Source organism: Zalophus californianus, chromosome 1, assembly GCF_009762305.2.
Source record: "Zalophus californianus isolate mZalCal1 chromosome 1, mZalCal1.pri.v2, whole genome shotgun sequence".
Lineage (NCBI taxonomy): Eukaryota > Metazoa > Chordata > Mammalia > Carnivora > Otariidae > Zalophus > Zalophus californianus.
Genome location: NC_045595.1, coordinates 109279379 through 109304125, shown reverse-complemented (window position 1 = coordinate 109304125; position 24747 = coordinate 109279379). Strand labels below are relative to the sequence as shown.

The 24747-nt window shown below is 36.7% G+C and overlaps 1 protein-coding gene across 6 annotated transcripts in view; it reads right to left on the bottom strand.

Moving 5' to 3' along the window:
* Nucleotides 1-24747, bottom strand: part of MME (membrane metalloendopeptidase) — a 106115-nt gene that overhangs the window by 5401 nt on the left and 75967 nt on the right. For all 6 annotated transcript variants that reach the window (XM_027584793.2, XM_027584798.2, XM_027584797.2 and 3 more), the window contains 6 exons: nucleotides 16604-16662; nucleotides 10324-10443; nucleotides 8708-8841; nucleotides 7826-7891; nucleotides 4914-5009; nucleotides 4507-4583 (listed from right to left, as the gene is read on the bottom strand). In XM_027584793.2, coding sequence (XP_027440594.1) covers nucleotides 4507-4583; nucleotides 4914-5009; nucleotides 7826-7891; nucleotides 8708-8841; nucleotides 10324-10443; nucleotides 16604-16662 — 552 coding nt within the window. The remainder of the gene's footprint in view (nucleotides 1-4506; nucleotides 4584-4913; nucleotides 5010-7825; nucleotides 7892-8707; nucleotides 8842-10323; nucleotides 10444-16603; nucleotides 16663-24747) is intronic.

Below are 24747 nucleotides of genomic sequence, written 5' to 3'. Positions count from 1 at the left end.
TTATTGATTATGTCTTAAAGTGATTTATTTGAAATTTTGACCTTATTATATAAAATGTTTTATTATACTGTTGTTGTTTATTCCCTTGGCAAATAATCACTTGTTTTAAAAACATCTAAGGGATATGGAGTTGAACATCAGGTGACCAAGAAGACTACTCCTGCCTGTGCCTAACTGGATTTTTTAATTACTGAATGAGTTTTTTGCAATTAATTGGTCTTCTGACAACCTTTTGTTACTTCTTATATTATTTATTTATTTTTTTAAAAAAAGACTTTATTTATTTGACAGAGAGAGAGAGAGAAAAAGAGAGAGACAGCGAGAGAGGGAACACAAGCAGGGGGAGTGGGAGATGGAGAAGCAGGCTTCCCACTGAGTAGGGAGCCCGATATGGGGCTCGATCCCAGGACCCTGGGATCATGACCTGAGCCGAAGGCAGACGCTTAACCAACTGAGCCACCCAGGCATCCCTTGTTACTTCTTTTAAATGAATGACTTGGTTATGAGGTTAACTAGCTGCATTTATAAATAAACTATCCAATCTTTATCGTTAACTGTTGTTCATGGTTTTGTTAAAGGAAGGTCACATTGATCAGCTTATGTTCCACTATAAATTCACAAAGAAATAAATGCCTGAATAGATTCCCAGATGTGGTTTGAAGATTAACAAGTGCTACAAGGTTCACCAAAATCCAAACTGACATTTACAAAATATCAGAAACCAATGCTAATATTTAAGGCAAATAGAAGAAACATTAGTATTTCAAAGAGGATTTAGCATACACATACTAAACTCATGGAATAATAGGGAACAAAATCGCCATATTACCTGAAAATGTCTACATAAAACACTAGAAAGAATATCTTACAAAAAGTACTAGAAATTAAGCTGTGGAAAAAATGTCTTGCTTTATTAGTGGTGTTAGTTCTGTAAAGTGCCCTTTTATTCTGACTGGAAGATAATATCGAGCAATTTAAGCATCTAAATGAGCACCTTTACTATTTAGGTAGTGCATACATTGGTATCACTTTGTCCCTTTGAACTTGCTTTAAAAAAATTATCAGACCCTTATATATTGTTTAGAAGTATTACATCTGAATAACTTTAGAGACACATCTGTAGATTATATGGTAAATATTAGCATAACAACCATTCCAAGAGATGGGGATGGCTAACAGAAACAGAATTTCCAAAAAGAAGTCATTTAAATTGTGAGTTCAATTTCTAGAACATCAAGGGGAAATGTTTTTATTTTAAATACTAAAGTTTTAGGGGCGCCTGGGTGGCTCAGTCGGTTAAACTTCTGCCTTCGGCTCAGGCCATGATCCCAGGGTGCTGGGATCGAGCCCCATATCAGGCTCCCTGCTCAGCCGGGAGTCTGCTTCTCCCTCTGCCTCTGACACTCCTGTTCATGCTCTCTCTCTCTCTCTCTCTCTCTCTCTCTCTCAAACTGATAAATTAAAAAAAAAAAATTCTCTCTAAATACTAAAGTTTTAGAAGTTTATAGGGGCCCCTGGGTGGCTCAGTTGTTAAGTGTCTGCCTTTGGCTCAGGTCACGATCCCAGGGTCCTGGGATCGAGCCCCGCATCGGGCTACCTGCTCGGCGGGAAGCCTGCTTCTCCCTCTCCCATTCCCCCTGCTTGGGTTCCCTCTCTCGCTGTCTCTTTCTCTCTGTCAAAAAATCTATAAAATCTTTAAAAAAAAGAAAAGAAAAGAAAAGAAAGTTTATCTAAACTACGTAAGACTTTAGTTAGGAAGACTAAAACAATTACAGCTCAAAACTAACAAATGGTTTTATAGATTCAGCTTTATATCAAATATATTTTGCCTTCTGTTTTAATACTGCCTTAAGCATAAGGTTACAAGATCTCTATTTCAGAAATGTTTCTACACAAACCACTATGCACAATTTCTCAATAGCAATTCAATGTCTATTAGTTTTAAGGCTTTTAAAAAAATATGTTTTACTTTGTACAGCCAGGAAGCAGCCCGTTTCCAAAACTAAATGTAACCTCAACCTTTTGCCGAGGAAATCCCTTTACCTCCAGAGAAAATAATAATTTCCTTGACAAAAGGTTGGCATTCCATTTACCCTTTTTAAAAAACAACACATACTTTTCTTACTAGAAACGAAAAATAGTCAAAGAGGCATCTTTTGCACCAGAACAAAGAAAGTTACAAATAAAGTTGTGAATAATTTACATATTTTATAAAAAAATAGTATGTATTTTTACAGATAGCAAATTTTACATATTTATAATAAAATTTTTTCAGTTTAAAATTGAGGGTAGAAAACAGTTATGTATTTACCTATATATCATCTAATCAGTGATCAGTTATTGACATTCTGAACTATCCAGACGTAAGAAATGAGCAACAAAAAGCCCTTGACTCTCAGGTAATAAAACTGTTGCAAAGTCCATATATTTACCCCTGGGGATTCTTAATTCTGTTCACACCTTTCTTATCTAAAAATAATCCTAGCACTAATTTTCAAACACATATATGTAATAGATACTTCTTCTGTATTAACATTAATCTTCTTAACAACTCTCAGGATAATTTAATCCTAATTTAAAATATCTAGAAACTGAGACACAAAGGTTAAGTAACAGCTTATAAATGGCAAAGCTGTGGGTGGAACTCAAGTGTTTCTTCCTTCAAAGCTTACATTCATTTTTTTCACCAAGTATAAGGATCTGCTTTCTGAGCTAATCAGAATGAAGGAATGGGATGGCAAAGGGCAGGCAATGTAGTAACAGCAAAGAGAACTAGGGAAGAAACAAACAGGAAAACTCTAATAAAAAGCCAAAATGAAAAGTCAAAAAAGCATCTCCATATCCCCATTGGTGGCTCTTTAGTGTAGGAATAAATAGCTCCCATACTCTAGCTTTTGAGGAGTTCACTAAACTAATAAACACTAAAATGCCAACTAATAGTCATAGCAATAGTCTGTGTCATTAAAAAAAAAAAAAGCTAGGTTTTGTTCAGGATACTGTGTTAATAAGGCAATAAGGTAGAAAATGTATTGTAACAGAGAAATTTTAATCCAGTGGTTAAGATAAAAATGTTAATAATCAAGGGACAAATTTTAGCTATCAAAATCTTTCAATTTGCAAGCCCCATTCCCTGAGGATATGCCAGGTGTACCAGGTATTACAATAATATTATTTAAATTCATTAGGTTTTTATGCACATATGCTTTAGTTCATGGGGATATGGAAGGAAGAGCTTTGACCAATTAGATTGTTATCATGGCTTATGTGAGCTTATAATAATTGCCCTCTGTTGTCTTCAGAATTAAATTCCTGTATTTTCACTTCTGAAGACTTCAGTAAGGAAAAAGACAAATTCTAAAAACGAAAACAAAAAGTTACTTGGGTAAACTACAATGGGAATTGATCCAGTGACTTTTGCTGCTCATTATCTAAAAAGAAGTTAATTTGATTATTCTAGCAAGACTGAATTTACCTTGGATTACACACTTAATGGGCATACAATAAACAGTTGTTGAGCGAATGAATTTTGAAAGAACAGTTAAGGCAAATACTAAATGATGGTGATTACGATGATGATACTAGACCAAGCTGAGTAAACTCTTTAATTTGTAAATATGCTATTTCATTGTTTCATAATTGAATGTGGTTTTTCCCCAGGAGTGAATGATCCAGGCAGTATGTTTATAACTATTTTAGGAAGGGCTTTTAAAACTCAGCCCATTAATTCTCTTTTGTTCTTAAGCTATTTTCCAACTACTCTATGAAATTTTGTTTGTTTTTCAGAATTCCTGTCTGAGAAGTGTTGTTGATCAGTAAATCAGTGATGAAGTGTTATTGTATGTGGGAAGGGGGAGCATTAATAATTTAGTCCTAAATTGGATACATGAGGATCCAGGATTTAACATTGAAAAGCTGGTTAGAGTGATTCTCTTTCAATACATTGCTCTCTTAGATTTTCTGATCTCAGAAGGACTTTAGATTTCTTCTAACTCAACCTTCCACTCTACAGAGCATTTCTCTCCAGCATCCTTGATGGGTTGTCCTCTGACCTCTGCTTCAAGGTACCCTCTCCTGGAGTTCTGTGGATAACTATTTTATGTTGGATAACCTCTAATTAAACCACATTTCTCTTTATGTTGAATGGAAATCTTTCTTTGGAATGGCTACTCATTGGTGCTAGGCCTAAACTTTTCATAGCCTCTTAAAAATGTCTTTGTGCTAGCTTTAAATAGGGCCATGATTCTCATGCAACATCTTTGCTGGAATCCATCAGGCACTAAGCACAGGTCACGTACATTCTGAGGATAAGAGCAGTCAAGGCTATGCTTATGTAAACATGACATTTATCCTGTTGTGTTCTGTTGATTCTATCCATGACCCTCAAAAGAAAAAACAAAACAGTGGATGTCCAGATTTTATAGTCAGAGTTAGAAAAGGCCAATTTCCAAACGTGGAAGTAATGGGGTCAATATTGGAGCACCTTGACTGCTGTTCAAACCCACGCACCTGAAATTCCCTGGACTGTGAACATCTGTTTTAATGGAGTTGACAGCATACTCTGGCCTGTAGGTGCCACACCACACCTAGGGATAAGAAGATAAAGGAAAGTAGTGTGCTTAGGTTCAATCAAAGATTATTTGTATGGGCAGGCCCACTACCTATTGCAAAAATTAAATTGGAATTCTGCATTTCTCAACCATTTGCTCTTCAAATAACGTTCAGAGATAGGCAACCAGGAACATAATTACCATTAATATGAGCTGATAGTCTGTTATAAACAGTGAAAGTCAGTCAAGTCAAATGCTCTGCCACAGCTGATTAAAACAAGAAAACTCAGCATGCAATATCTAATTAACTATGAAATTATGATTCAAGATGATTTTCATATCTATCAATCAAGAAAGATACAATACCTGGGCAAAGTTCAAGAAGAATAGTTGTTTGTGATTTAGGTCAAGTCCAGGAAGTAATTTTTCTTCACCATTCTTTTTAACATAATTTTGATAGGCCTAGGCAGTTAATGAAATAGAAACATGATGTTTATAATTTTCTAAATTTATGTATAATTCTGTGCAAAAGACCATGTAATCCAGTAATTAACCTTTTATATTGGGATCACCATAATAATCTATTTACATATGGCAACCTACAACTATTTCATGGATTAGAAAGAAAACCAGAATTCATTTACAAATGTTCTGAAAATGTCATTGATCAATAAATGTCAGTTGAATGAATGGATGACTTATATAAATGATAAAAAACTTATCTAAATGTTGTTCTATAGATAGATGGATAAGTCTTGCCAGTTGAGAGAATGGATTGCCAAGGGAGTCAGTCTGCAATTACCATATTTAGCTCAGTTACCACTCTTAGCAAAAAAGATTTACACCAGATTTTGAATGATTCATGCCAAAAGTCAAGGGATTCCTTAAGATCTCTTAAAAATAAGTACCCTACGATTCTAAGAATAAAGATGAGCAATTATTGTGGTACCCGGAAGACAGGGCAAAATAGACTGAACCTCAGTTACATTAGGAAGAAGGAATTTAGGTTACTTGAATGTCAGAAAATGTCCTTAGTTCTTAAAATTCTATGAATACCATTGAAAAATGTAGTTTTCCTCTACTAAACATATTTAAGGAATTTACAACAAACTTTCTGAGATGTGTTACTTCCAATTTAATACAAAGGAAAGTGGTCAGTTAGATAAGCAGAAGATATATTTCATTTCCTCCTCCTTGCCATTAACACAGATTTATTGAGTCTCTATTATGCAAAGATGCTAGGAACATGGGGAAGACTTGAGCCTGCTCCCTCCTAGGGAGCTCACAATCTAGCAACAGGACAGAGCATTAGATGCTATGATTTCATGTATAAAAATTATAATTTGCTTCATTATAATAAGTCTATACTTGTTTTAGGTGAAGGTCTTCATGGAAGTACCATCAACCCAGATTTTGGTTGCATTTTTACAGCAATGATTTTTAATCTGTCTGAATATTAGAAATAACTGTGGGAGTATTAATGGTGCCAATGCCTTCCACTTCCAGGCAAGATGGAGTCAGAGGGACTGGATTTACCTTCCTGCTGAAACAACCAAATGATGGACAAAATATATGAAACAATGGTATGCATAACACTGGACATCTGGCAAAAAAGAGAATGATCCCTCTGAGATGGTAAATAAGGTAAGCCCTATAATTGCCCCAGCTTACTGTCTTAAGCATTTCCAGGCTACAACGTAGAGAAGGGAAACTCAACTGGAGCCCAAGGGATGGCCTTAGTTGAGAAGGACCCGAGAGTTCAAAACACCAATGACAGGGTCCTAAAGAGGAGAAAGCTATACAGGAGAGGATCTCTAGAAATCAGATGGGCCCCTCAAGATTCACACAGTAGGGTCTTGCCTCAGCAGGGGAGAATAATTGTCCCTAGACTGAGCACTACCCTAGTCCCATCTAACAAGTTGTAAAAGCAAGTTTGATCCAGAAGGATCCAACCATTTCTGAGGAATTTAATCGTGTCTAAGAATAAAGCTCAAAATGTTTGTAGGAAAACAAAAATGTCTAGGACCCTCAAGGTAAAATGCACATTGCCTGGCATCTAGTCAAAATATTACCAGTCATTCAAAGGAGCATCAATCTACCATCCCCCAGGGTTCTGCTGGGACTCATTCTTTTGTAAACTTTGCAGGTAGCTTAATCTCCCAAACCACACATTTGGATCATCCATGGTCACTGCCAAGACACAGGCCCTCCCAGTCATCTCTCCCACACTGTTCTGAAGCTTCCCCTTTCCTGGCCCAATCACTGAGGCCCTCCCTCTCCCCTCTAACTCATACATTTCTATGGTGGACAAATAATCTTCCATCCTCATCCACTGCATAGAATATTACACACATCTTTGTCTTAGAGAAGTCTGGTTTTTCCTGGGGCACTTTATCCCCTGTACCTTCTCAAGCAGATGCTGCTCATTGGCCCAAATGTCAGCTACCTCAGGGTTGGAAGAAACACTCAAAACTACCCTCACTCCTTTTTTGTTGCTTCTAAGACCATTATTCTGCTACTCTTTTGTGAAAATCTCCACTTTTTTTTTGTGCACATGGCATCAAATAGACCACCCTTTAATCCCTGCTCTAATCATCAAATAATGACATATTTTATGGAGGATTCACAGCTGTGTCTCCAACACTGAGAATAGTGCCAAATACACAGTAAAGTCCTCAACAAGTATTTGCTGAATGCAAGAATGAATGGAAGGCTAAATGAGATTCTAAGGGATGTTCCATCAATATACTCCTCTGGGTATAATAGTTTGGATGACTACAAGGCCATGTGTTGGAGCTATATCACTTCAGTCTCTAACTGCGTCGTTGTAACCGGACTGTGGTTTATGCTGATTATAGTTCCCAAATATTGCTTCACCTGCTGTGAAACTGAGGGTCTTATTTAGTACATTGATCAATGACTAAAATAATCCTTTTGATGAGGCACCTTTTCTAAAACATTTATTTCAGAACTTATTTCTTAGAAAAATGTTGCTTCCTCTGTGAAACTTGCATGTCTCCTCATTTTTGCTGATATAACATTCCAGGTTTCCTCTTCTCAGCCTCTCAGAAACCTAGACTGTTCAGCTCAATCATAACCATACTGCCCTTTCTGGTTAGCATACTTACCATCCCCTTTTCCCCCATGTATTTTTTACTTCCTATTCATTGTTCACTGCCTACATTATATGTGCCTTTTGCAAAAGGCTTTAAATGAATGATTAAATATGATAAATATATACTCCAATCACTAAAATGGGAAAAAATATTATTACTCACTCTGTATGCTTGGCCAATACCTCCATTATCAGCAATATTTTCTCCCAGTGTATTAATTCCATTGAGCTGTTAAAAAACAAAAGATGTTTAAAGATCCTTACCTGTATTTGGATTGTTAAGAAGGCATCGATAATGCACTTAAGATTGGATATATCTATTCTTCAAAAAGTTAAAAATAGAAATACCATATGATCCAGTAATTTCACTACTGGGTATTTACCCAGGGGAAATGAAAACACTAACTTGAAAAGATACATTTACTTACTGCAGCATTACATTAGCCAAGTCATGTAAGCAACCCAAGTGTCTATGGATAGACAAATGGATAAGGAAGAAGTGAAACATGGCAACACATATACACAATGGAATATTATACAATCATAAATAAAGAATGAGATAACATGGATGGACCTAGAGGGTATTATGCTAAGTGAAATAAGTCAGACTGAGAAAGACAAACACCATACGGCTCCATTCATAAATGGAATCTAAAAAAAGTGAATAAACAAACAAAAAGCAGAATCAAAACTATAAATACAGAGAACAAACTGATGGGTGCCGGAGGGGAAAGGGTGGGGTTTGGGTAAAATGGGTGAAGAGGAGACAGAGATATAGGCCTCCAGTTATGGAATGTGTAAGTCACGGGAATAAAAGCAGAGCATAAAGAATACAGTCAATGATACTGTAATAGCTGTAATGGGACAGATGGTAACTATACTTGTGAACATAGCACGATGTATAAACTTGTCAAATCATTAAATTGTACACCTGAAATTAAGGTAACATTGTGTGTCATCTATACTCAAATAAAATAAAAGCATCAATAAAAACAACAACAAAGATTGAATATATCTAAAACTTTTCAAGAGAATGTGAACATACATGCTGTCCACCTGCTAGGTCCCAGGAGAAGTTTCCATACTGGTACACCATGCATTGGGATTGGTCTTTAAAATTATTTGCCGACTGTTGAGTCCACCAGTCAACAAGGTCTCCATCCTTGTTAAAATTTCTGCCTGTAATATAATGATTTAAATAAAAAGGGAACTCATTACATCAAGAATTACAATAAGATATCTTTAATTCAAAAAGCAAGGACTGAAATACCACTGTGTGAGGGAACACTCAATTGGACAGGTAATGAGAGGAATTGCTCCCCTTTCTCATCCCGTGTTGATGAAACATGCACTGTGAGGGCCTGCTTTGCTGATGGGCCTTAGTATTGATCCAGGCTTTGTACCTCCGTGGTTCCTGATATCTCAGCCAAGGCCACCAGCTAAGCCACTCCTGAAATCGTGCCTTGTTTCTCTTGGATGGTTTTCATATGGACCAAGTCTGTTTAATTTGATATTTTGAGATTGAAAAACACTCTTTTTGTTCTACATTCATTTCCTATCTCAAAGCCCTCATGAGACACTGAGGACTCAGAGTTTCCCTCTACTTCAAGCACAAAGAAAGAGTCGTCCTTCCTCCTAGAGCTTTCCTGCTAAACCTAAATACCTCGATCTTTCCCTTTTTTGAGCTATAGTGGCGTTTGTTAGATGCCATGTTTTAATACTTCATTTTATCATCCTTTTAAGTAGTTACTTATGATGTAGTGAATGAGAAGAGGGCTACAAAGATAAACTACTTGAACTCACATCCTGATTCCACTAATTTCCTAGCTTTGTAACTTCGAGCAAGTCTTTCATGCGCCTCTACTTTTTTCTATTAAAAAAAAAATGGAAGTGGTATTAGTACCCACCTGAGAAAATTATTATATACTTGAATTGAGTTAATAGACATGTAGTAAGTCCTTTCCAAAATTGTACCCTTCTTGTCACCTTTTCTTTATATGGCATTAAAGTTTATTCTAGTTAAGGCTTAATTATTTTCTATTATTTTCTTCCTATCTTCTCTCCACTTGCAAACCAATTTTTGTCCTAGCTTCAACTATCACTTCCCTATGTATCTCATGTCTTTACTTCTATGCCTCTCAAATTTCATCGAAACTCTAAATCTCTTTTTGCCATTTGAGGCAGCATATAAACATTTAAGTGTCCATTATTTGCAAAGTCCTGAATTAGGTAAAGGGTGCAAAAAAAAAAAAAAAAAGGCCCTGTCTATTAGCAGTTTAAAAGTCTTACAGGCACCTTACTTTTTGATTTTATATCTGATTTTAAGACATGAATCCTGTCCTCTAGAAGTCCAGATAGATAATACGTAAACAATCATGAAATAAGACCAAACATTATCATTGGTGTTGACAAACATCACAGTGTTTTCTCAATGTGAATATTTGTGTTATTCTGTCAGAGTGCAAAGCACACAGTGCTCATCTTACAACTAGACATTTCTGATCTTCTTAAGCAACAATTTAAAGGGAACGCTAAGAGTATGATTATTAGCCAATGATACCCTGATGATTAAATGTGTTCTTGTATTGATCAAGTATAATAACTCTATTCAGGTTTATTAGGATGTGTCTCAGCCAAAGGAAAGTGTCCACTGAACTTTACCATTGTCATCGAAGCCATGGGTGATTTCATGTCCTATGACCATGCCGATACCCCCGTAGTTCAACGAGTTAGACTGCTGGGCACTGAAGAAGGGGGGTTGCAGAATGCCAGCTGGGAAGACTACAAGGAAAGAAAATGGTTAAAGATGATCTGTGGCATTCTTCTTTGATGGCAGGCCTGGGCTGGGCTTTCTGCCTGCTGAGCTACACTTCCCAGTTTTGTCAGTTTCACTTAATTGTATACAAAAATCTTCTGTGATGAAACAAATGTAGGTCTTTTATGATTGATGACAACAAAGAGTTCATCCCAAAGCGGCACCATGATCTATGATTTATAATCACAATTCACTTTACAAACTCTGCTAAGATTGTTAGCAGAACTACGAGGAGTTTGGAGCTAGGGGAAATTATCATCTTCACTCAGAAGGACTTTTCCCCACAGCAAATATTTGGGAGAAACAGTTACTTAATAACACAAATACTACTTTTTAAAAAAAAATAACACAAGTATCATTTTTAATGTCATCTCTAACATTTTATCCATCTACAATAGCTTGTTAAATAAACAGAACTACTCAATCGGAGGCATCCCCCAACCACATTGCCCTATGTTATTTTCAACAAGGCATCTATGGCTATTTATTTCCTCATTTTTGGTTGTTGTCTTTCTTATCATCCTCACCTGCTCCAGCACCTCAAATATCAGTCCTGTGAGAGCAGACATTTGTGTGTCTATATGTATATTTGTTTATTTGTTGAGTCCATTTGTTTTTTTTACTCATTATGTCCAGCACCTAAAGCTAGAATGATGCCTGGAACACAATAGGTGCTTAGGAAATATGTTGATAGGTGAATAATCAACGATAAATGAATGAGCAAATAAATTTACCATGGTGTCCCAGAGACTACTGAATAAATAAATCACCTATTTTTTATGTCTACGCTGACATCTGCATTAACTTAGCTAGCTTTCTACACTTAGATGTCTCACAAACTTTAAATTTCATGTGTCAAACATCAAACTCATCATTTTCTCTTCTAAGCCATCACTCTCTTGACTTTATTTCTACTAGTGGCATTTGAAGGGTCTCAATCACACGACATGAACATTTTCTACTTCTCTTACATACCTATTTTTTTATTTTTTAGGTATTTTATGTATTTGTTTTTTACCAAGTCTTACACCGTCTACTTAGGAAAAGACCAGGTCATGTACTTTCCTTCTAGGAGCATCTCTTCTGTTTATTTCCTCCTATCAGTCTCATTGCCATCATCCCACCTCCTATTATCATTCTTTGTCTTAAGAATTACTTGATTTCCTACATGATCTTTCCATTTCCTGTCTCACCCAACTATAACCTATCCTAAATCTAATCCATCCTGCAGCCAGATTAAAGTGTAACTTTGGTCATTATCACTCCCTTCTAAAAAGCCTTCCAAAGGATGGCTGTGATGCTTTCTAACTAAATACAGCATCTTCTTCCTGACCTTTGACTCCGTGGTCCTCTTCTACTTCATCTCTCTCATGCCCTCTCCTCTGCTCATAATGCTCATAACTTAGCAATTTCATCTTTCATGTTTTAAAATTCTAGTATCTACTGAATTATGTTCTGTAATAAAAAAAAATCTTTAGCATCAACACCTATTGCATATAAAGCCCTAAGGGATCACTATGTGGGACTCCAAGAACACAAGAGAAGGGCCCTGACCTTAAGAAATCTAAGATCGAGTTCACATAGTAGCAAATGTTGTTTCTTTATCTTTCAGGTGGGGAGAATATGGCTGAGCCTGGCATGGATTTCAAAGATAAATATTAGATGTTTACAGAGGAGACTTTAAAAATATGCTGGACAATTTAAGTGCTCTTCAGAACTTAAAAAAAAATCTGGAAAGTTGCCATAACATCCAAATGACAAAATAATTAGAAAATAAATATTGCTGCCCTTGGAGGATTTTGATGAAAGTTATACCTCACATATAGCTGCCTGAGTTATCAACAGTGCCAAGAAATTATTTTTAGCTTAACGTATTAAAATTATGTGCAGTACTTTATTAACTTAAAGTGAATACTATCTCCCACACTATGTACTTTGATTAAAATCCACTTTTTATATAAAATGTTCTTATGAAACGTGCTATCAAGACTAAACATTAACTGTAAAGATCCTGCTGCTTTAATTACATCCTGATATGTCATTCTTCAGGCAAGTGATAAGATTTTTTTCTAAAGATTTCATTTATTTATTTGAGAGAGAGAGAATGAGAGATAGAGAGCACGAGAGGGAAGAGGGTCAGAGGGAGAAGCTGACTCCCTGCTGAGCAGGGAGCCCGATGTGGGACTCGATCCCGGGACTCCAGGATCATGACCTGAGCCGAAGGCAGTCACTTAACCAACTGAGCCACCCAGGCGCCCCAAGTGATAAGATTTTTATGGCTCATATTAAATACTAGCCTTCAAGTTCAGCTTTGCAAATTATGATTTCTCCTTTTACACTGTCAGCTAAATCTCAGTGATGAGGATTTTCCCCATTAGCCAATTGCTGTTACTAGTAGACTTCATAACTTGATAACAACCAACTGCTTAGTTGTACATTTTTTATGTTCATGATTGTCAACAAGTTAGTTAATTAAATAAGTCATTGGTCCATGAAACAAAAAATTATGTTTCTTCCTATCTCCCATGCCCTCACTTCCCGGGTTTAGTTTTTTAAGGCTGCAAACAATTCAATTTTAGAATCTTTGATATAAAGTTAGATGACATCAGGTAAAATTAATTTTGGGTGGAAAAAGTTAAATATTATTTTTTACATTAAATGGATATCAATATGTTTGGAAACATTTGCTCTTGATTTTCAAGTCTGAAAATAAGATTCCTAAGAACAAGTAAGGTAACTTTACAAAATTTAATTATTTCAAGGTAGTCATACACCACCCAGGCTGAATACACTAAATAATCCATAGAAGGTTTCTGAAGCTCTATGGAACAAATGTGTGGGGAATAAGAGACAGTGAATTAAACACTTTCGGTATGCCTTCCTGTCTGGGAAATTGATTTTTTTTTTTAATTGACGTGAAGTGGCAGGGGTGCATAAAATTTAGAATATAGCCTATCTGTGTGAGTTATAACAAAAAGTGGTTGGAATTGAATTAAAAAGAAGAAATTATTAATATGAATAACTCCTTATATGATAATAAAACAAGTTCTTTTTTGCCATAACATAGAAAGGCCAATCCCATGAGAAATTGCATGTGATCTAATTTAAGGTATTTGTGTGAGGATGGAAGGGTCATTTGTGAGACATATGCTATTTTTTTTAAAAGATTTTATTTATTTATTTGAGAGAGAGCACAAGTTGGGGGAGAGGTAGAGGGAGAAGTAGACTCCCCACCAAGCAGGGAGCCCGATTCGGGGCTCAATCCCTGAACTCTGGGTTCACGATCCAAGCCAAAGGCAGAGCTTAACCGACTGAGCCACCCAGGCATCCCGAGACATATGCTATTCTATACCAATTCTAATTCTATAATGCATCATATCAAAATTAAAAGTTGTATGTATGTAAACAGACACACACACACACGCATAGCCACAAACTCACTTTTCTTTTGAAGGATTTCTTTCTTTTTTAAATTTAAAAAAATTTTTTTATTGACATATAATGTATTATTTGTTTCAGAGGTACAGGTCTGTGATTCAACAGTCCCACACAATTCACAGCGTTCACCAATGTCTATCACCCACCACATACCCTCCCCAATGTCTATCACCCAGCCACCCCATCCCTCCCACCCCCCACCACTCCAGCAACCCTCAGTTTGTTTCCTGAGATTAAGAAGAAAGATGAAGGTCTGGATCTTCAATTACTTTTATTTAAGACAATCCCCACTTTGAAGATTTAAAAGAATTCTCAAAGAGAAAATGTACACGTCAAAGATTTCTTGTCTTGCATGACACTTTCCCCTCTTCTGAACTGCTGTTATTAGCAGATAAGCATATGAAAAGACTTTAACAATTTTTCAGATTTCGAATTTCTATCTGATACATTTATCTTGAGAGTCTTTAAAAGGTCTTTCTTATTAAGAATGCTTATTGTAGCCAATTCTTGATTATTCAGAGGATAACTATTTTGTGAAATGTTGGGCCACTTTTACCTTCTTTTTCCTTTTGCCATGTGCTTCTTTGGTTTGAGGGTATTAAGTTCAAACTGAGAACATTCCCTGGTCTTCTCTGATCAGGGAATCTCTGAGGTGAACCAATTTTGAGCTGGCTCCAGGGATATGGGGTAATTCAGAACCAAGCAAGTTACTGTCTTGATCTAAACTGTGTGGATCTGCTCTACAGAGGGGCTGAAGGGATGAACCCCTACTGAGGGTCTATATGGGTCTTCTTGTTGGAATGAATCAGTATCAGGTCTGATAGGATCCAGGGTCCTTCCTGAGCTGGATTAAAATGAAGCTATATCCCTTAGTCTATCCTAATACAGAACAAAGGCCAGGCTGTCTCCCTTTGCCTTGGAATTCCATTAAAAAAGGTCATTATCCTGTTTAAGTTCAAGTCCAGAATCATCTTACACTGACAGAACTACTGAATATCAAAAAGAAGGCTTCAAAGTGGGGGCGCCTGGGTGGCTCCGTCAGTTAAGCCTCAGACTCTTGATTTCGGCTCAGGTCATGATCTCAGGGTCATGAGATCAAGCCCTGCTGTGCTGGGTGTGGAGCCTGCTTAAGATTCTTTCTGTCCCTCCCCTCGACTCCCTGCCTCCCACCCCCACACACGTGTGCGAACATGCATGCTCTCTCTCTTTCTCAAAGAACAAAACAAAAAACAAAGGGAAGCCTCTGCAGAGAGAAAGATGCTTCTAAGAAAGGGTCTGAATGGTTTCTGGGAATACATTGCAAAAGATAGACTGCACGGGTTCTGAGTTGATCATTAAACAGGCGCTGGTCTGAGTTTAGGTAATCATTGCACTAGCTAGGAAATGTATTAGCTTAGACTTTGAGCTAATTGGTTTTGATAGGTGCACATGCCTTCCTTATTATTTATATGTTATATAAACAAACTTTTCTGATTATTTTATATAATTCATTTTCATGTCATGAACCAAAATAAATTCCAGATGGATTAAAGATTCATTTAAAAAATAAAGACCATAAAAATACTAGAAGAAAATGTAGATAGTTTCTTACTTTAACTCTTCCTAGGTTTAAAAGCAATGGGGAAAGCTACAATCAAACTTTAAAATAAAATAAAGGTCATAATTTCTTTTAAAATTTGTATGAAAAATCTAGCAGGATTTTTCATCATTTCTAATCTAATCTAATTAGTAACAGAATTCATGAAAAATTGAGGTTCAGGGCAGACTCTGAGATGTTTACTTTAGAATAATGCTGAAATTATCTTCCCTTTTGATTCCTGATTGCACTTAGAAATGAAGGGCTGAACTAGGTGCACCCGGAGAAGCTGATTGTAGGGTTTGTTTAGTATACCCTCGGTAGTACTGAAACTGTTGGGTGCCTTTCTACATATTTAAAATCCTTGGGAAAAAACGGGTCTAGCTATGTAATGCTTAAGAAAGAATTTAAAGATCTCAAGGTCTTCCCAGGAAGAGAATCAATATATCTTTGTTATAGTAGGCCATTTAGTTATTCATTATATCATTCACTCATGTATTAATTTCTACAGATTCCTATAGTATTACTATTAGTGAGCATATATTTTTTTCTTTTTTTATTAAAAGTAGTTAAGTAAATGCAATCTCACACGGTTCAACCTAATATAACCGACTTTTCAACTTTCTGAGACCTTTGGAGTTGTCTAGAAAAATAGGTGATACAGATCAGGACCATCTCCACCAGAGCCAGCTTACAGAATTGCCAGGAGAACTGGATCTCTGCAAAGCTGGTTCTTGGAACCTTAAACCCTTTAAGATTTTGATGCTTAAGGAGTCCTAAAGTCAATATAACTTAATGGAGTTATAAGAGATGTTTAAAAAGTATTTAGAAATAAAATAAAAGCACTTAGACATACGATAAACCACTTAGCCACAAATGAGAACATTGCAAAAGAAAGAAAATCACTTAATGTAATTTGTACTAACTTAAAATTTGCTACTATAGTGAAAAGAGGTACATGGATGCATTTACTTTCAAGGAGTATATTCAATAAATCAGTAATTCAGCCTCAGCTGTGCTTTTATGGGGAGTACTATAAATTGGACATGCAATGCACTACAAGTTGGTAACAACAGAGGCATATTAAAGAATTATTTAGGAATAGGCCTTACCTATCTGATTTCTGCCTGAAGAGTAAAATGCATTGACTACAGCTGCTCCGCTTATCCACCTGTGGAAAACATAAGAACTCGTTACAGATTATACTATTAGTATCTGATTCAATCTGCTCACCACAATAAAAGCATTATTACTATTCCAAGATGAATCTTAACTTTCTGTGTAAAATATGATCAACAAATTAATATTAGCTCACTAGGTGAGATATCTCATTTGAAAGTATTTCTACTTCTTGAAAAATCAGAATATATCCAGGTCTACAATCCATCACCTCACTTGTATGAATTTTTGTGGAAGCAAACCCATTCAGATGTATCTTTTTGGAAATTGCAAATGGATTGACATTATATTGAAATATGTTTACCTTTATGTTCCTAATACTAGGTAAGTATACCAACAATTCTGGAGCAGTTGACAGAATATTGAAATTCAAGTTGTTAAAACTTCAGATTCAAGTATAAATTTTTCTTAATTTCCTAGTTTATTTTGACACTGAGATATCCCCTTGTCAGGTAGTTAGTTTCGGGTAATCTGCCTCTGATTACTGCCATCTTAAGTTTTTTTTTTTTTTTTAATGCAGCATTCCAGCTAATTGAGCAAAGGTATACATTTGTATGAAAACTGCAAAATGAAATCCAGGTTGTTCATAAGTAGATTTGTCTGTCTGTCTGTAGGTGCCAACGTTCCCATGTCTTTCTGCTCAGATGTTATGATGATGGCATAACAATAATCATTGTTGGAATATTACTCAGCCTTACAAAAGAATGAGATCGTACTATTTGTGGCAACATAGATTAGCCTAGAGAGTATTATGCTAAGTGAAAGATGTCAAGCAGAGAAAGGCAAATACCACATGATTTCACTTATATGTGGAATCTAAAAAACAAAACAAATGAACAAACAAAAAGCAAAAACAGACTCATAAATACAGAGAACCGACTGGCGATTGCCAGAGAGGAGGGGTGTGGGGGCATGAGCAAAATGGGTGAAGGGGAGTGGGAGGTATAGACTTCCAGTTATGGAATGAGTAAGTCACAGGGATGAAAGGCACAGCACAGGGAATATAGTCAGTGGTATTACAATAGGGTTGTATGATGACAGATGGCAGCTACACTTGTGGTGAGCATAGCATAATGCATAGAGTTGCAGAATCATTGTGTTGTACACCTGAAATTAATGTAACATAGTATGTCAACCATACTTCAATAAAATAAAAAACAAAATCATTGTTATGCACCTTTTTGCAACAGGAGTAATATCCCCATCTTAATGGACCATTACATATATTTTTATACAGTCAATGAAAAATGTACAATTCTTGACTTCAGATAACCTCTTAAATGTCAGCACACATGTATACACTTAAGACAATCCTATGTTATTAGCTAATGGCTTCATTGTAGTTATACCACCTTCAGGACAACAATTAATGGGCAATTATTATCCTACTTATTGAAGGAGTTTACAGTAATCAGTACAATGAGATTAAATCAGAACTGTTTCCAGACCGTGCTTTGCAAGGTAAGCAGTACAAAGTCAGCTGCCCATGTCAGCATTTTAGCTACAATTTCAGTAACTATTGTGGGATGTCAAATGGGAGTCTTATTTTGATCTCTCAAAAAGAACTGAGAGAGGGCCACATATAACTGATAAATTGTAATTAAGTATGGGCTTTATCTCCAATAACATGATGAAGACATTCATATAAAAAATTGGGGAATTAAAAAAAATCCAGATAACATTTCTGTGAATTTTTCTTCAGAAAGAAAATAAGTTTGAAGACAGAGGGGAGATGGTTGATCAATGTGTTTCTTTAGTTTGATGTCACTGTCATTTTAAAAAGAGAAGAATATTTTCAAACAGGATGGTGTGACTGATACAGCAGTTTGTCCCAATTTCATCACAGCTGAGTCATCAGTATTTTAATTTCTTGCAGGTTGAGGATTACAAGCATATAATTGTATTTATTTTAATTCAACTCTACTCAATTTCCACATGATTTGTGACGACTCACAACAAAAATATGCAAACCCGGGGGTGGTAAGACTAAAATCAAGAGATCAGGAACTATACAGAACAAGTAGATTTTGTTTGCGTGACCAAAAAGCATTACAAAAGGAAATACTTATATAAGTAAAAATCATGATCAGGAAAAATGATTTATCAGGACTATGTTTACCTATATTCACAGAGTTATTATGACTTAGGTTCAAGTATGGTTCTAAGTTGTCTGGCAGGAGGGACAAAATGGAATATGTGCTCAGGCTCCCCGTGAGGAGAAACAGCATTCCTTACAGTGACTCTTTAGAAAGGCATTTCTGATGTGTCCTCAACATTTTGATAGCAAATATGGCAGCAGATTTTATGCATAAATAGCTTAAAATTATTAATTTTAATTGTTATAAAATTGATTTGACATGTTTCCAGATCTCAGTTGTTTTAAGGTTCAGTTTCTCCATTATGAACTGATTTAGTAACAGTATACTCTGCATGGACTTTTACAGGTAATCACAAATAATAGGCAAACTGGTTCTGAACTCAGGCACACGCTAAAAAGGAAAGACACAATGTGCCAATCCAAAATGTGTTCTTAAAATAAGTAGAGTACAGAGGGAAGGAGTTAGATATATGAAACTAATGTTTCACACAACAACAGAACTCAAAAGCAGGGCATAGATGAAGTTTATACACCCTTTTCATGTTTATTCCTTTTGTAAAAATAAATGTCATACCTTTGTTTTAGTGCTTTTCTGCTCTTCTCTTATATTACCGTGAGGGGTTTAAGATTGCATTTTGATTCATGTTTATAACTTTCCAGGAGGGAGTGTTTTACATATTAAAATGTCCACGGTGAGTTATACTTTCAAGAAAATACGAAGCTATTTATGACCACAGAACTCTCAAATAAAATTAGAATTATGGTGGTTAGTTCACAGAGCACGGGTGTGTAGTGTTTGCCTTTTCTTCCTTGAGAACTTTCACCATGCATCATCAGACCACCACCCCTGGGTGAGTACCCAGATTCAAAAGCACAGAGCATACTGTTCCTGGGAATGACAGGAACCTATAGTACTGTGATCGGACCATTACATCTTTTTTTTTTTTTTTAAGATTTATTTATTTATTTGAGAGCGAGAGCGAGAGAGAGAGAGCGCATGCGTGTGAGTGAGGGGTGGGGCAGAGGGAGAGGGAGAGAATCCTTAAGCAGACTCCCTGTTGAGCGGGGAGCCAGGACACAGGGCTCTATCCCAGGACCCTGAGATCATGACCTGAGCTAAAACCAAGAGTCAGCCACTTAACAGGCTGATCCACCCAGGGTGCACCCCTGGATCATTACATCTTAAATAAAATGATGATAACAGCTAGAGGTTCAATGTCTAATACGTCTGGTCAATCATGAAATATCTCATTACGTTACAGTAAAAGCTAAATTAGGGCAAAGAAAATATTTTTCAAGTTAAATGGTGATGTAACAAAAACTATAAGTTATTCTGATTTGGATGCAGCCCAAAGTTTCGGGAAAAGCTTCCATTTATGGGACACAGAAATTTGATGCTAAATAGCAGCACAGAAAAGAGAAACTGCACGACAGAAGAGAAAACCAAATGGAGGTGATTCTCGCCCTAAAATACTGGAAAGTGCAGGTTACTTGAGAATACCTTTCAAGTCCAGACTGGAGGCCAGACACTAGCAGCCTCCTGGAGCAGGTATCAAACCCAAGAGATGAAGTAGTACCCTGTTCTTTGATTTTTCTTCCAGCCTCCCATGGTCTCTGTGTGTAGGGGTTTGGGTGTGTGTGGTGTTCAGTGAGGAATAGGAAAGCAAGAAAGAGGAGAACTTTATTTTTAATTTTGGAGCCATAATTTTGTCAGGTGAACTGATTCCTGTTTGGAGGCATTCAACAGAACAAAGAAGGGCCCCTATAAGTAGCATGGCCCTCAAAGCTGAGCTAACAGTGTGGATGGGAAATACAACTGAAATACCCTTGAGAGGGGGACCAGGTGTTTCTCTTCTATCTCTTATTACCCTGAAGAAGCCAGGAGGTGAGGAAATGAAAGCACAAAGACATCATTTTTACAGCAAGGAAAAAAGGCAGAAGTCGACAGCCTGATCCTGCAGACTTTTGGATGTAATAAACCCACTGGATTGCAAAAGCACCTGGAGTAAAACGCCTCTTTTACCCACTCATGTGTAACTTTCAAACTTAAAACAACAAAATTGTTAATGCCCCTTTCCCTAAAAGCGTTCAGTTTCCCAGCATCTAGTGGTCCCAGAGCAAGTCCTTTAAAATCAGCAGTACAAAACAATGATTTTCTCTATTTCCCTCAAGTACTGGTGGAAAGGAGAATTCTCATTTTGCAACTGCAGTAACCACTGTAACCCTTTACATTTATTCATATTCTCTCACCAAGCCTTCAGAGTTTCCTAGATACCATCCATCTTTCAAGCCAGTCATAGAAGACAGATGACACCTCCAGTTTTCAGGTATAGAAACTAAGGCACAGCATGTTTTTCTGACTTTTTCCTAATACACTTACAAAGTGATACAATTCGGAAAGGCATATGTAAACTAAAGGGAAAGGGGAGCCTCTCATCTTCCGCTCCAGCTCAGTACGATGATGAATGCCATTTCCTTGCCAAACTCTTTAAAATATAAGTGCTCATTTTTATTTACTTATCTTCAATATACAAAACTCACTTTTATTTATATACACTAGCAATGAACAGTTCAAAAAGGAATTAAGAAAACAATTCCATTGACTAGAATCAGCATGCTGTACATTACATCCCTATGACTAATTATTTTATAACTGGAAGTTTATACATCTTGATCCCCTCTACCTCTATTACCCACCCTCAAACCACCCTCTGCCACCCTGGCAAGTACCATTCTGTTTTATGTATCTATGAGTTTTGTTTGTTCATTTGTTTTTTAGGTTCCACATATAAGGGAAATCATACAGTATCTGTTTTTCTCTATCTGCCTCATTTCCCTTAGCATAATACCATCAAATTCCATCCACATTGTCAGAAATGGCAAGATTTCGCTCTTTTTTATGGCTGAGTAGTATTCCATTGTGTATATGTGTGTGTGTGTGTGTGTGTGTGTGTGTATGATGTATATGTATAAATATATATATATATATATATCTCACATCTTCTGTATCCATTCATCCATCAATGAACACTTAGGTTGTTTCCATATCTTAGCTATTGTAAATAATGCTGCAATAGATATAAGGAGTGCATATATCTTTCTAAATTAGTGTTATTATTTTCTTTGAATAAATACCAAGAATTGGAATTGCTGGATCATATGGTAGAGTTCCATGTGTACTTTTAGGAAACGCTATACTGTTTTCCACAGTGGCTGCACAAATTTATATTTTCACTAATAGTGCACAAGAGTTCTCCGGACAACACTTATTTTTTCTTTTTGGCAATCATCATTCTAATAGGTGGAGGTAATATCTCATTGTGATTGATTTGCATTTCCCTGATTAGTAACATTGAGCATCATTTCATGTGCCTGTTAGCCATCTTGTAGGTCTTCTTTGGAAAAATGTTTATTCAGATCTTCTGCCCATTTTTTAATTGGATTGTGGTATATACATAGACACACACACACATATACACACACATATATATGTGTGTGTGTGTGTGTATGTATTTTGGATATTAACCTCTTATTGTATATATGATTTGCAAATATATTCCCCCATTCAGTAGGTGACTTTTGTTGAGTTAATAGTTTCCTTTGCAGAAGCTTTTAATCTGATGTAGTCCCACTGTTTATTTTTGCTTTTGGAGTCAGATCCAAGAAAATCATTCCCAAGACCAATGTCCAGGTTTACTGCCTAGGTTTTCTTCTAGGAATTTTAAGGGTTTCAGGTCCTACATTGAAGTCTTTAATCTATTTTGAGGTAATTTTTGTGTATGGTATATTTCTCTAGTTTTATTCTTTTGCATGTGGCCAGTTTTCCCAACACAATTTATTGAAGAGATTATCCTTCCCAGTATATTCTTGCCTCTTCTGTCATATATTAACTACCATATATGTGTGGATTTATTTCTGGGCTCCCTGTTGTTCCATTGATCTATGTATCTGTTCTTGGGCCAATACCATACTTTTTTTTTATTGCTATACCTTTGTAATATAGTTGGATATTAGGGAGCATGATACTCCAGCTTTTATCTTCTCTCTCAAGATTGCTTTGGTGATTTGGGATCTTTTGTGTTTTCTATACAAACTTTAGGATCTTGTTCTGTTTCTGTGAAAAATACCTTTGGAATTTTGATAAGGATTGCATTGAACCTGTAGATTGCTTTGGTAATACGGACATCTTAACACTATTAATTCTTCCAATCCAGGGGTATGGAATATCCTTCCATTTATTTGTGTCTTCTTCAATTTCTGTCATCCATGTTTTTTTGGTGTACAGGTCTTTCACCTCCATTTCTCTCCTGAGTTTGGTGACATCTTTAAAACCATTACTTTTAACTCTTTATCAGATAAGTTAGTTATCTCCATTTCACTACAATTTTTTTCCTGAAGTCTTAACTTGTGCTTTCATTTGGAACATATTCCTCTGATTTCTCATTTTGTTTGACTCTTTCTGTTTGTTTCTATGTATTAGGCAAAAAACTGTTGAAGGAGTGGTCTTGCGTAGGAAAGGAACCTTATCTTTCAACTTTGCCCTAAGTCTTTGTTGCCTCTCAAGCTTTGCAATTGTCAAAGCAACCTGATTTATTCGTCATAGGTCCCAGTTGTTGATGGTGTGCCAAGATGTGTCAGTGCTCCAAAGAGTGGAATCTCTTTAGTACCCAGTTTCAGGTTGATTGGAAGGCCCTCAGGCAGCAATATCTGAAGTGTGCAAGTATATACAGTTTTGAGGGACTACAATCATAAACCCTGCTGGCCTCCAGACCAAGTGATCTGCAAGTGTCTCTGGGTTATAGTTATAAAAATTGGTACTTCAGAAGAGTGTATAAGCTCCTTTTTGGGAGGTACTGGGGAGATGTAGTGCGGCTGAGGGAGAGCACAAAGATGGTGTCCTCCAGCCTACATTCTCTGAGAGCGCCTCCATAGCCTCTAGATTTGTGGCAAACTTGAAATCTGCCACTCAGACTGAAGCTCCACGACAACAGATCTTTTTATAGAAATACTGGACGTGTGTTTCAACCTGCCGTCTGTGTAGTGCCCTGAGGGTGCTTGCCTGCCAAAAACCATCTCTCAAATTGTTACAGTCCTATGGAATCCAGGAACACAAGCCCCTTGGCCACCAGAGCCAGTTAATTAAGGAACACCTCTGTGTTTCCTGCGTGCACTCGCTGGTTTCAGCAAGGCAGCAGAATAGCACAGAGTGAGGCACTCTTGCATATGCTATCAAGGTAGAGAGAGCAAAACTAGTACCCACCCCTGCCTCTGTCCCCACAGAGTCCCAACAGGCCAATGCCCTTAACAGATGCATTAAGATTAGCAAATGAATTTCCTTCACGTATAGTCTAGGCCCTTTTCAAACTGCTACTTTTGTGCTGGTCCCTGGAGTGAATTGAGTCTGCAGGTGAGCCCTTTAAAAGAGTTATCTCCATTCTCTCCACCCCTTTGCATCTCTTGGATTTGAATCCCATTAGTTTTCACAGGCAACATCTCTCCATTGCAGGTCTCATGGGTTGGGGTGCCTGAGGTGGGGAACAAACTCCTCACTCCTCAGGAGGAAGCTCTGAATTTATGAAATCCCTCCTGATTGTGGGTCACCGTACCACGGATGGGTTTCTGGCAAGGCCACCTATCTGCCTCTCCCACCCATCTCAATTTGGGCCTTTTACTGTTTGTCATAAAGAAACTATCCAGCTAGTTTCCAGGTCTTTATCAGAGGGAATTGTTCTATATATAGCTGTAGATTCAGTGTGTACATGGAAGGAAGTGAGTTCAGGATCTTCCTATGCCACCATCTTGGACTGCCCCTTTGAAAGTGCTCCTTTTAAAATTGCCTCACAAAAGAGCCTAGATGTCCATCAACAGATGAATGGATAAAGAAAATGTGGTATATGTACACAATGGAATATTATGCAGCCATCAAAAATGAAATCTTGCCATTTGTAATGAAGTGGATGGAACTAGAGGGTATTATTA